At 42.3% G+C, this 13,299-nt stretch overlaps 1 protein-coding gene across 1 annotated transcript; it reads left to right on the top strand.

Annotated features, from left to right (window-relative positions):
* The first annotated feature begins 1,409 nt into the window (after positions 1-1,409).
* Positions 1,410-13,202, top strand: LOC148356632 (uncharacterized). Its single transcript, XM_088347379.1, has 4 exons — positions 1,410-1,566; positions 2,503-4,445; positions 4,517-4,615; positions 7,629-13,202. Exons 2-4 carry the CDS (start codon positions 2,506-2,508, stop codon positions 7,987-7,989), a joined length of 2,400 nt encoding a protein of 799 aa, XP_088203505.1. The 5' UTR covers positions 1,410-1,566; positions 2,503-2,505; the 3' UTR covers positions 7,990-13,202.
* Positions 13,203-13,299: the final 97 nt, after the last annotated feature.

A 13,299-nucleotide genomic window follows, 5' to 3' on the forward strand; every position in this document is an offset into this window, starting at 1 on the left:
ACCTCACAAATGAAATGAAATTTCGGGTTTTCTAGAGGCTCAGTCCTGCAAAGTTTCTTCGGAGTTGTCTGCGCTTTCTAAATCAAGGGTCTCAGACTCAATTGAGTTGGGCGTTGCTGAAGTAAGGTGAGGTTGGGCCAAATGGGGTTTTCCACAAAAACAACGCTGATAGAAACATTCTGCTGTTCTTAAAGGGACAGTGTTTTAAATGTGTCGACTAAATGTTGATGCAATGTATAGTGCAACCAGAGTCCAAAGAAAACTACAAAATATGGAGACTAATAATGAGCATAAGGCACCCTTTTTCTTACAAATTTTCCACAGCTTTTCTCAAAGAAACCCAAAAAGAGGGGAATATATATATTTTTAAAAAGGAATAAAGAATAGGGGAGAACAAGTAAGAAAAAGAAAAAAAAGGTAAATTGGGAATAAAAAGAAAAGTAGGTAAAAAGAAAGCAAAAAAGGGAAAATGGAGAGAAAGAAAGAAAAGCAAAAGAAAGAAAAAGTGAACTAAAGAGAGAAAGACAAAAACGGGGAAACAAATGCACATTTCTCTTTTTTCTTTTCCTTTTTTATATTTCCCTTTTTCATTTTTTTCATTTTCTTTCCTTTTTTAGAGTTTTCCTTTTTTTGTTTTTTCTTTCTTCTCTTTTCCTTTTTTAAATACTTTTTAAATTTCTTCACCAGGGCCATCACCATCCTAAACAAGTGCACAAAACAGTGAAAATAGATCTTGCGACTCGTTTTGTTTTTCTTGTTTTTACTGCTGTCAAATAATATCGTCTCCTGTGACTTATTTTTTGTGTTTTTGTTCCTGCTAAATGTTTTTGCATTTCTTTTTATTGCACTACTGTTACGATGCACTATTATCTTTCGTTTCCAAACATTGCACTATTATTTTAACTTAGGCCAGTCTCTAAGCACTACTTGGTAAATCATTTTTTTTCCTGTCGTTTATCCTGATAACTTTTTCATATTTTTTATCTTTATAGTCTTTATTACAGGTTTACTCTAGAGGGCCATGTCTAATCTCACTCTAGACAATGTTTCACAACGTTAATATCAATCAAAGACAATTCAATTCACTCGGTCAAGGTGTTACTATTTTTTTTAGTTTAAAAAAGCAGGGATGAATGTAATACTACTTTTGTCCTCAAGACACAGGTAAATATGTATTTTTTTGAATAATAAGTTAAACTTTAAAAACAATGTTTGAGATATAGACTGCGTAAAGGTGAATTGACCCCGGTCCTTTACTTACGTTACAAATGACTATTTGCCCCATCCAATATGTCAGATGTACTAGCGTATTACAGCAATCCTTTAGCTCGTTCAAGATACATTATTTATAAGCTCACTTCCGGGGATTTGTAGTGCCCCACTCCGTCGATCACTGATGACGTAGTACGAGTCCACAAGGAAATGGGAGCCTATCTTTTCGTGCAGTAGCTAAATTAGCACACAAATTCCCAAATGTACTGACGGAATACGAAAGTCCTTCCCCCCACTCAAATTAAGCAAATTTGAGGGTTGTTACACTGCAAGTTCAGCTGTCGACGGGGAGGGGTAAGGACCTTACGAGCCGAGAGTTTTTGCGATGTAGTACGGGAGCTAAACGCTTTAGCATGCTATCATAAGTGTCAAACACGATTGTTGGTTATAGAAATAATTTACGATCGGGGCGCAGCTAACGCAATGAAGCATAGTAGGCTGATGAGATTTCTCACATTTAGATGTTTCGAAACAACTGACGGGCACACTTAACTCAACACAAAGGACACAAGACGTGTTGAAGTTACTCAACTTGTTTTTGTTTTTAATGCTTCATTGACATATAGCGTCCGAAAAGAACGTGTTGTCTTCGTTGACACACGATGACACGAATGTGCGTGTTTGTTGTCGTTTTCACATATGCTCATGCAAAATTGCCGGAAACGTTATATTTAAGTAATAAGTGTCACATTACGCGTGGTATTTTTATGATTCTTTCTTCTGATGAGTTGGGTAAGCTAAATCATCTGCAGAAACAACATACCTGTCAACTTAAGCAAATTGCTCCCCTGATTAATGATTGCAATTACCCTTATTAAGCATTTATCAACCTTACAAACGCAACACGGAACCTATTAACTCACAGCAAGAAAGACTGTAGAATAAATACAGAGAGAATTTGTGTAAACAAGTTTACTTTTATGAAACAACACAAACCTTTCAGCATCATTCTAAATCGTTTCTCCCCTGCAGCAAATGTAATGTTGCTTGTTATTTGTAGCAGTGCAGGATTTGGCAGACTTCATCTTTATTAGCAATCTAAGATGACGTTGTTGTCTGCTACCAGTGACCGAGACGATCCGAATTAAAGCCGAAATAGGCCAGATAAGATCGGTCTTTTTAAAAGAAAAAATGAATTGATCAAAAAATATATTTTTATACCGGGACAATGTATACGTTGACAGGTATAAAACAATTACGTTATAATACATTGCTTTCTTGTCTGGGCAGGTGATGGCGCCCACGACCATGAAGTTGAGAGTTCGCCGCCGAGACAATGGCAGCAACCGTCCGCCCGAGGATGAAGTTAGGAGCCGAAGAAGTCGGAGAAAGAAGAAAATGAGTGCAGATGCGCAGGCTCCTATTTCATCTCCTTCAGTGTCTTCAGCCCGAGCGCCTCTGACATCAGATGAGGCGTCACCGGACTCAAAGTGTCCCATCTGCCTGGATCGCTTCAACAATCTGGCATATTTAGACCGCTGCCTACACCGCTTCTGTTTCCCGTGCATCCAGGAGTGGTCGCACAACAAAGCTGAGTGTCCCCTATGCAAGCAGCCCTTTGCCTCCATCTTGCACTCTGTGCGTGCCGAGGATGATTTCAAGGAGTACACCCTCCGCCCAGCCCCGTCTGGTGGAAGTGTGGCGGCTACCATGGCTATGGTGGCTGCCATGCAGTCTGCTGCGAGGAGCGACCACCAGTTGAGGCTCATGCTGAGGAGGCACCGGGTGGCCGACGCACCCGAACCTGCGTCCGGTAGCCGGAGGAGGGAACAAGTAGCCGCAGAGAGAAGCGAGGAGGAGCAGGGGATGTGGGAGTGGTACCTCGACGTTCCGCCGCTTCAGTTGGCCTCGCATGATTCTGAAGAGGAGAGTGAGCACAGAAGAGACTACCTTTCGGAACGTGGCGTCGTATTCGAAAGCCTGTCTGGCATTGGTGCCGCAACTCGAGCGTCGTTGCGGCTCTTTAAACGGTTGTCGGCCCGGCTGCGCTTGCAGCGCGAAGGCATAGCGGTGCGGCCTTTGAGGGAGGCAGAGATGATTGCTTTTCGCCGCTCCCTCTATCGCACCGGCAGCCTTGTACACGGAATAGCAGGCGCCGGTCCCACCGTGACGCAACGAGACATTTCAGTGGACAGTTTCCGCCAAGATTCCAGCCAGCTGAACCGACTGGGGCCTTGGCTGAGACGTGAGCTGACTGTGCTGTATGGCGCGCACGCCTCACTTGTGGACGTCGTACAACGCATGATCATGGCACAGATAGTCCGCCGTGGATTGGAGGACGTGGCCACTTTGGAAAGAGAGCTGCAGCCCTTCCTGATCACTAGGCACTTCCTCCATGAGTTGGTAAGCTTTGCCAGCTCACCACTTGGCATGGAGGAATATGATTTGCAAGCGGCCTACCATCTGCCACCGGCCAACAGCAGTGGCTCCACTTCCAGCTCTGTTATTGCCATCTCTGAAGACGAAGAAGTACAGCAGGTGGGGCAGGAGCAACGTAGCGACCAGACGCCAGGCCCTTCCAACTCATCCGCATTGATGTCACCACCCTCAAGTCCTATCCCACAAGAGGATGAAGGGGAGTGCATGATCGTGGGCTACAAAAAACCCATGGCCGAGCGCACGCCTGAGCTTGTACATCTGTCGTCCGACTCGGACCATTCCTCACCCACCATTCCGCCTTCCACCTCCACCGCCTGCCAGAAAAATGACGTTAAAGTGTGCGCGGCGAACTCGGTCTGCACGCCCACCCCGGCGATGCCGATCCACAAAAAGAAGAGAAAGCAGAGCAAGGAGCGTATGAGGAGGAGTGGCACTTTGGCCAATCCCAACCGCTCCATATATCCCGCCATGATTCCTTCCTCGTCCCATTCCAGCCTGGAGTCCAGCTCGCCACTAGCCCTCAGCCCAGCGCATTGTAGCTGGGAATTGTCCTCTATAACTTCCTCGTCGCTGTCCTCTCCCTGCTCCTCCTCCAGCCGTTCCTCCCCCATCTGCTCTTCTTCGCCACCGTCCCCTCTCTTGCCGTCGCGTTCCGGCGAAGATAAGCCTGGCGGGAAGAGGAAGTACAAGAGCCGACACTTGGAGGAGCGCATCCGACGTAGCGGCAGGCGGCAGACGAGGGCCCACAGCAAAAGAAAGTGTGTCAAACCCAAGTTGGCCGCTAGTGGGAACCGGTAAGTATTTGCTTTGTTTAGCTAGATCGTGTTAATAGCGATTGTTGTTACTCATCGGTTTTGTTCCACAGCACAAAGGAGATCCAACAAGAGCGCAGTCCAAGTGTGGAGATTGTGTATGAGGGCACCGCTCCCCTTAAACGCCGTCGCAAGACGCAGCTAACTGGCATGTAAGTTGTTCAAATTCAAAAAGGAACAGCAGTTCCCCTTAGGGTTTAAAGTATTCCCAAATTCTTATCAACCAAAAGAAGAGAAAGTAGAGATGACAACTCTGTTTTCTACTTACATAGTTAGGAAATTGAAGTTCACTGGCATATTTGTAGTTATACCAGCGCCAAGCAGGGAGGCAATGGCTACCAATGTTGTGTTAATGCCGAAGCCTGAACGCGTGACCTCCTAGCCTCTGGGCCAGGCACTTAACCCCAAGGCCACCAAGCTGATCTATATGACTGCATGTACTATATTTTTTGTTTTAAACTCCGAAAACGTTTTTCCCTAGGTATAATCCAAATGACCTAATGACTGAGTATTTATATTTACGATGTGTCTTGTATTTATTCATCATTGTTTATTTTCTACATGGAAGCAGCGGGCTAATATTTCATATTTTTTGCAACTTACAAGACTAAGTGTCAAAATATTTACTTGGATTAATCAGGGACTCAGAAAACAGAGAAATAATGAATGATTAGGCCATGGGTCTCCAACGTGGTGCCTCCTGAGGACAGCTGAGGGGCCCGGAGACCTATTCTGAAAATAGCTTACCAGTGCTTGGTTATTGTGATTTTCTTGTAAAATATTGACTGAGTCTTGTTTAACCCTACCTTCAATAATTAACATGGTAATAACATAGTAACGACATAATATTTTAGAAATACATTTAAAACTGGGTGCCTTTTGTTCTAATTAGTAACAAAAAGTAGCTTTCAGTTTATGAAAGGTTGTAGACCCCGGTTTAGGCTGTAGTTGCCTTTATCTTATTCTGTAGTTAAAAAAAAAATCTGATATGATATCGGAATCAAATATTAAAGGGGAAAAAAAATAACAATTACAGTAGATTATTTTCCATAATTGTTATTCCCTAGTTCCCAAGACAACTAAACAAGAAAATCTAAATGATAAGCATCAGGAAGAATGAAAAAAGGCTGTCTTACTCCCTTTTCCCCCCCAATTGATATTGTTCAGTCGTGTTTTTGACGTTTGGTCACTTAGATTATTAGATAATACACCAGTACAGGCGATGACAAATGCAGACGCAATACCGTAAATTCCGGACTATATAGCGCACCTGATTATAAGCTGCACTCACCTCTTTTTGAGTGATTTGCCTCTTTTGTACCTACACAAGCCGCACCCATGTATCAGCCGCGTGCGCCGCCGGAAAGCTTGCGACACAGCTACAACTTCAACCCAAGCCGGGACGTGAGTTCCACAATTGTATCTTTATAGATAGAAGTCTAAACCACAGTTGACATTACAGATGGAAAATTATACCTGTAATTAACGTATGATGCAGACTTGTAAAGTCCAGGTCTCGTTGAAAGCAATCCAAGGAAACAAAAAGTATAATTCCATTGTTAAGGGTGGGAAAAATATATATCCACTATTGTCCGCTGCGACAACAGACAGATCTGCCGGTAACTCAGCTTTACCACATTTCCCATCAGCCCGCATTTGCTCCGCCCCTTATTTTTGATTCGTCCAGAGAACACATAACAAAATAAATCTCTAAAATAAATACCTTACAAAAATATACAGTTGCAAATACATATTATACATGGTTACACATATTTACAAAGAAAGACACCGAGAAAATTTTCAAAGCTTTAATAATAATAATAATATAACTTTCATCCCAAACCGTGCCTTTGAAAGGTACCAACACGCTAGTAGGATCCTGCTCGCAATGTATCAAACATACATGTGAAGAAAAAAACATCCTGTAAATGTTAAATTCACGGTAGATCGTCCTCAACCTCCTTCTCGTAATTATCGCCACCAAGGGCATTTTCCTCAATATCGAAGCGTACCTTAACTTTACAGAAAATATATGTTAACATTTTGAAATCGCTGTCTTTCTTGACGCACCTATTCTACGGGTCTTAATCTTACCTTTTGAACTCCAGCGCTGCAGGTGTCCGCTAGAAAAATTCCATAAATTAGCTGCTTCACTGAATAAGCCGCAGGGCTGAACATTTGGAAAAAGAGTAGCGGCTAATAGTCCAGAATTTACGGTATGTACATATGTGTATAGTGGCCAATTTCCAGCAACCAGTTCTCCATTTTATTGATAGGACATAGTGTTTGCTAATTGTGTTTGAAGCTGATGGATGATTAGAAAACCCTTGTGCTGTGATGTAAGCTTAGATGAAAAAAGTTAAGTTGGTTGGAGAAGCTAAAACTGACTTAGTTGAGTATCTGGAGCATCACAATTGTGGGTGTGATTGATGGCCATAAAAGGGGAATCCTAAGTTTTGTCTCAAGTCCTGGATTTAACTCTCTAATGTTGTAGTCTGCACCTGTCTTATCTGTGTGATAGAGCTAAGTAACGTTGTGTGGTCAGTCTCTAACCCTCTGTCGTCGGAGGAGTAAATTCGGGATGGGAAAGTGTAGGTTTAACCCTTTGTGATTGAGTTATTTTAAGTATAACTGTTCAGGCTGTACCACCCTTGGTCCAGCCCTGGCCGCGGCCAAGCCGGGGGCCAGTCCTACTCGGTTCCACCGCATTCCGGCCGCCCTTACAAAGCATAGTTCTGCCGCCGGGTGCGCAATACCTACCCCACTCCTTCAGATCTGGGCAGGGCTTTAAAGTTTTCGCAGTTGCGGTCAGGTGGCGCCCGGCGCGGGGTCCATCACAACTCGGCGCCCGCCTTTTATGTCGGTATGCCAGAATAGGTGCAAGATTGGTCTTAATCTTGATTGGATGTGGTCTTGTAAAGGTCTTAAAAAGTCTTAAATTTGAATGGAAAAATCCTGGGGTAACCCTGCAAAAAATGCACATGCAAAATTAAAAATCGCAAATATATTTGTGGATCTACAAAATACATGATTCACACCGGATTTATTTTTTAAAGCTACCGGAGAAAATGGGAAATTGTCTTTGAAAGTCCTTAAGTGCTTGAATTTGACCATGAAAAAGTTGCACAAACCCTGTTTTTTGAATTTCTTGCGTTCATCCGTTAGGGAACCGCTCGTCATCACTTTGGACAGCAGCGAAGGAGAAGACTCGTCCGTTCTTCTTCCCGACGTCCCGTCGCCGCTCTCGGATATGGCGGACATCGTGTGCGAGTCGGACGTTAAGGACTTTTTAAATCCAGCGCAAGCGGACTTTTGCCAGGTAGGAAGCGCCCTACCACCGCTCATACGGACGCCGCCATTGAAACTTCAGGATGAAGGCACCAAGGAGGAAGACGGCAACTTTTCTCCACCGTCTTCTTCCCTGGACTTCTTTTCTCACGCCAACGACCTCTTCCAAGGCGAGGCGGCAGTGGTCACCGAACTTAGTGCTCCACCCTCCCCGACCATAATGCCGTGCCCTATTTGAGGTTGCAGGACTCCCTATCACGTGAGCTAAACTGTTTTCTTTTTGAGAGGCTGTTTGAGAAGTAAATGATTCTAGCACCCACATCTAACTTAATGTCACACATGCAAAACTAAACTCTGATCCAGACATAGTCACACCCATGCACAAACACTACTACAGCGTTTCATACTCACCACAATATTCTCTCGCTACATCAAGATAAGATCTTTAGCCTGAGTACAATCCAAATTTCGGATCTGGCCTAAATTGTCAATTATTACGTTCGGGCCAGGCTGGGCTTTGCGCTCGCTGTCTGTTTTTAATTCATTTTTTAAACCATCCGCCTGTCATTGTTCTTTGTTCCTTTTTCTTTGTGTCGCGCAGTGAAGGATCCGTGCAATGATAATTAAAAAAAAAAAAAAAAGGTCAGCCGGCCTTCACAACTGAAATATGAAAATTTAGGTTTTCTTTGGGTCGGTCCTTCAAATCAAGTTGATTGGTCGCGCTCAGGCTGGGTCAGGCTTTAAAGGGATACCAGAATTCTAAAACATGCAAAATCGGAGGAAATAGTACATGTTTTTTGTGTAGTATCTCTATATATTTCATCAATGCATTCCGACTATTTTCCAAGATAATGCAGTTTGACGCCCTGCAACTGGCTGGCAACCAGTTCAAGGTGTCCCCTGCACACTGCCCAAAGATAGCTGGGACGGGCTCCGGTCACCCCGCTTCCTTACTGAGGATAATGGATGTAGTTTGAAGAACGTCTGTCTGGTCTTTCACTTCCTGAGCTGTGAGGTCATCAGAGTAACACTGGCACCCAAGCAAGCCAGTCACCCTATTGTTTTACATGTTAACAAGTCAAAGCGGTTAGTTTTTAAGCCAAGTTTTGGTAGTTTTGTGGAGAATCCCTAGGCGTTGTGTCGTAGGTGAATGCCTCAATGGTACAAATGGTGAGCGGCAAAAATGGGTTTGACTGGTAAAAATAAGGGCGAACGGTGGCTAACGCAGCTGGGAATAAACCAATGGACACGGCAGGCTAGCCAGCTGCTAACGGGGCAACCTGGAGCAAACAAAACTAGAAGCCTTCGCCAGTCTGACGCCAACAGGGAGCTGGCCGGACAAGATTATACCCACAGATATGTATGGAACACTAGATTCGACCCGCCCCTTTGAATGGACCCCCCAAAAAAAAAAAAATAGAATGCCGGATCATTGTGCTGCTTATGGATGCACTCAATGTCATACCATAGAGTCCGGGAAAGCTGGGATAACGTTTCAAAGGTAAATATGTTTTTGGCTCCGTTTTTCATGATTTAATTTTGTTGAAAGCTTCAGAGGCTTCAGCCCCTCTTGGGAGCTTACACAATGTATTTAAAAATAATGCTTTACCTAATCGCCAGACTCATTTCCATTGATTTACAAGGTACAAGAACAAAAAACAGTCCTCTTTCAGGCTTTCTGGAACCGTTCTACAGTTTGAACCCTTCATCTGGCATGTGAGCATACAGTATATGGTCACTTCAGTAGATATCTAAAGGAGATGAATACTTCCGCGGGTTGGCCGCCAGACTTTGGATGAGCAAATGCGTGTCCATACGATGTCACTAGTTACTGAAATACGTCATGCCCCATTTCATTGGAAAGCTTGAACTCTTGGGATCCAACAAATACTCTTTAGAGAAACATCACAATCCGTTTGAACCAAGCTACCCAAAAACTATTAAGCTGAGGTAACTCACCATTGTGTCCCCTGGCCGTCTTTAACTTCTTTGGATGTCTGCAAAAACAGCTTCGTTACATCAAGGACAATCCATAGAATCCAAACCTGTAAAATATTTACTCCAAAACAAGATAACATGGACAGATAAATAGAAATCCGCCTTAAACCTTTCTGCTTTGTTTGAGGTTTCTTCTTGTAATCCGTTCTTTACGCCACATTATTTACGTTTGCAAATAAACAGACTCGTAACATTATTCGCAATATGGTAGTTAGCCCTCCCCTTATGATTGACCCCTTTTCCATGATGAGGGTCTATTTATGCTAGTTTTAGTCATGCATAAAGAGCGAAGGTACATTAAACGTGCGTCTTACTGGACACACATATTCCACCTGTCTCACACTTACCTTTATTACTCAGGTGCCCCTGGTGGGCGTTAGGAAAAATGCATCATTTTCGTTTTCCTTGATTTGCAAAATAAAACATTTTTAGAAAAAAAAAGATGACACGAGTTTTTCAAAATAGTCCTAAATATCCGCTGACACTGATTTTGAATTGTAAATAGCTTTTTCAATGAGTTTCACATCAAGTGTAACATCTACACTGCAGTTGTAACTTATTAATTTTTTTGAATAAATTGTTCGTTTTTGATTAAAAATATTTTTTTTGTGTATTTAGATTTTGTATATAGGTTTCTATAATGACAGCACGTGTTGACGTTGACAAAAAAATGAAATTGGTTGAGAGAAATGAAAATTTGTTGTAAAATGAGCAAGTTATGATTTCTTTTCAATGAACACAATTTGTCTTAGCAGGGACATTGACCCTACATATGTGGATGCCACGTAAGCAGTCTAGTTAGCAGGCTGCTACAGCGCGCTGACGTACCTAGTGTTCTGCAGATATATCTGATTATAACACAAGCGAAAAGCCACAATCACTTACCTAAAAGATGGCGAAGGCTTAAAAGAAACGCCATAATAGCGGCAGGTAAACTTACCTAATGAAGCTTTCGGACATCGAAGCACGCAATTCCGAAAAAAAAGTTACAAGGCCCCTAGCGACAGGGAAAGCAAAGTTCCAATTTCTCCAAGCAAAAATGAGCGGTATATAATCGCTGTTCACTAACATCAACAACGAGACCCGCCATTGTTAAGAGTCTTGTTTTCATCGATGACGTCACAGCTATAGTAGAAACAACTTTGAAAATACATTTCTCAGGTCACCCGGCATGTGGAATATTTCAAAACATATCCGCATGATTGCGGAGAGAAACACTACACGATACTTGCAAACGCTCACATACAGACCCTGCCCTCCTTACGAACGAGATCTAGACGATCTTTCTTAAGTTGAATTTGTTCGTAAGTTGCTTCAGTGCTATATTTTGTATGTTTAAGGTTTATGTGAGCATATGTAAGGCTTGTATAAGTAACCTGTATATTTTTGAAACCCAAGAATAAACGTTTAATAAAATATAATTCTCTAACGTGACAAAGCTGGCTAAATGATAAAGCATAGTACTGAAAAACGAAGCTACACATTAGGCGTTGACATTCTGTGGTCTGTGAAGCCCTTTAAGACTCCTTGTGATTAAGGGCGTCACAAATAAATATGACTTGACTGAAGAGATAAAGATAAATAAAGTTAAGTTTAACTTACTTTTGGAAGAAGAGCTTCAAGACTTCCTCCTCCGTGGTAAAATTTGGACGTAAAAAAGCTTCCTTGTTCAACTTTCTTTTTAAAAGAAACGGCTCGCCTCTTTAAGCTTTACACTAACCACATCGAATGGATGCACGAGATATTAAACAATAAAAACATCAAAGTTCTTAGCGTGCTAGAGATACAGTGCAGCGTGTAAACACACAAACCAGGAAGTACAACCCGGATTTCTTCTTTGGGGTGGAGGCTGGGTAACTTCTCACAGCGCCATGCACCGGAAAGATGCACTACAGTACTGTCTTGTATTCAGAAAAAGGCGCACACAATACAAAATCTAACTTACAGCAATGTCCGGATATTTTTCGATGTCCCCCCCAAAAAATTTCATATGCACCGTTGTTCGTAACCCGAATGTTCGTAAGTAGGGTAGCGTCTGTACATACTACTTTACTCGCACGCACACACAACTGTAGACTCTCACACACTCTACTATACTCCCCCCCACACACACACAATGCACTCTCTCACGCACTATTATACTCACACGCTTGTATTCTTTCTCACACACCATTAAAATTGCTGTTGCCCTGAGTAATTCCCCCCCTAGTATAATGGTCACTTCCCCTCAGTGTTGTTTTACTTTGGCTACTTTTGGTAACCATGGCGATGCACACTGATCTGTGTGTGTATATGTTTACAGTTTGACATCAACCTGGAGTTGCTCCCAGTTTAGTAGTATATGTGAGAGGGTATAAAAGTGAGTGTGACAGCATAATAATAATAGTGTGTGTGTGTGTGTGAGAGAGTATATTAGTGTGTGTATGAGAGTGTAGTAGTTAGTGTGAGAGAGAAAAGTGGTATGTGTGAGAGCATAGAAGTGTGCGTATGCGAGTATAGCAGAATGTGTGTGAGAATATGGTAGTGTATGTAGGAGAATATAGTACTATGTGAGGAAATATAGTAGTGTGTATGAGAGTATAGTAGTGTGTACAAGAGTTAATTATTAATTATTATTTTTATTTTTTTATAGTTTTTTTAGACTCTGTTAATGGGGCCCAAAACCACCCGCAAAAAGTGAAAATCTGCGAAGTAGCGACGCCCCTTCAAAAAAAAAAACCTTTGCAGTACACCCCCCCTGTATACAGTACAATACAGTACACCATATGGAATACGGTTAGAGAGAGAAATTCTTGTTAAACAATCAAACAATGAAACAAAATTTAACTTACTTTTTACAATAAGTTCTTTTAAGCGTAGTTGATAAAAAAGACCTGTGCAGTACGATGAGGTAATAATGATGAATGACTGCACAGGGGCAGGAAGAGCTTTACTGCTTCTCGGATGACTCCGCAGACGATGCAGGAGAAGCTGCAGGAAGCGGCGTAATGGATATTGTCGGGCTAGCTAGCGTAGCTATTTCCTGCTTTCAATTTGTCCAATAAAATCACTTTTTCGGTAAGTGTAAGCATCTTTCGCTTTTTCTTCGGTTCACAAGCTGCACCAAGGGATGAAGAGCGTTTAGGAGCCATCACGAGGACTTCACAAAACTTTAAAAGACAAAGACTACAGTAATGGCGAAAGGCGTACTGTATTGTGCTGTACAGTATACGTATGAGATATGCGTGGCATACTGTAGTGAATGGGCCAATGGGGAGTCGAGTATTCAGCGAGTGCTGGCCAATGAGCTCGCGATTTTGGCCGTGACGCTTAGCGTATACGTGCATTTCTTTGTGTTTTAAAATTTTGTAAAATTATGCAATTACTAATTCTAATTGAATATTTTGTTTTCAAATTTTGTAAAATAATGTAATTTCTCATTTTAATGTAATATTTTTCATTACTATTATTTTTTTTTTTTATACTGAGGACAAGCGGTGTAGCTAATGAGATGAGATGAGATATATATATATTTTTATAACTATTACAGGCCGCGGAGCTCTGAAGCCGC

Source organism: Urocampus carinirostris, chromosome 11, assembly GCF_059441175.1.
Source record: "Urocampus carinirostris isolate Australia breed hairy pipefish chromosome 11, RoL_Ucar_1.0, whole genome shotgun sequence".
Lineage (NCBI taxonomy): Eukaryota > Metazoa > Chordata > Actinopteri > Syngnathiformes > Syngnathidae > Urocampus > Urocampus carinirostris.

Bases quoted from the DNA above. Each gene is read 5' to 3' on its own strand.
- LOC148356632 (XM_088347379.1), top strand. From the start codon at position 2,506: ATGGCGCCCACGACCATGAAGTTGAGAGTTCGCCGCCGAGACAATGGC. The intron at 4,446-4,516 runs GTAAGTATTTGC...TTTGTTCCACAG, and splicing joins TTGGCCGCTAGTGGGAACCG to CACAAAGGAGATCCAACAAG. The intron at 4,616-7,628 runs GTAAGTTGTTCA...TTCATCCGTTAG, and splicing joins AAGACGCAGCTAACTGGCAT to GGAACCGCTCGTCATCACTT.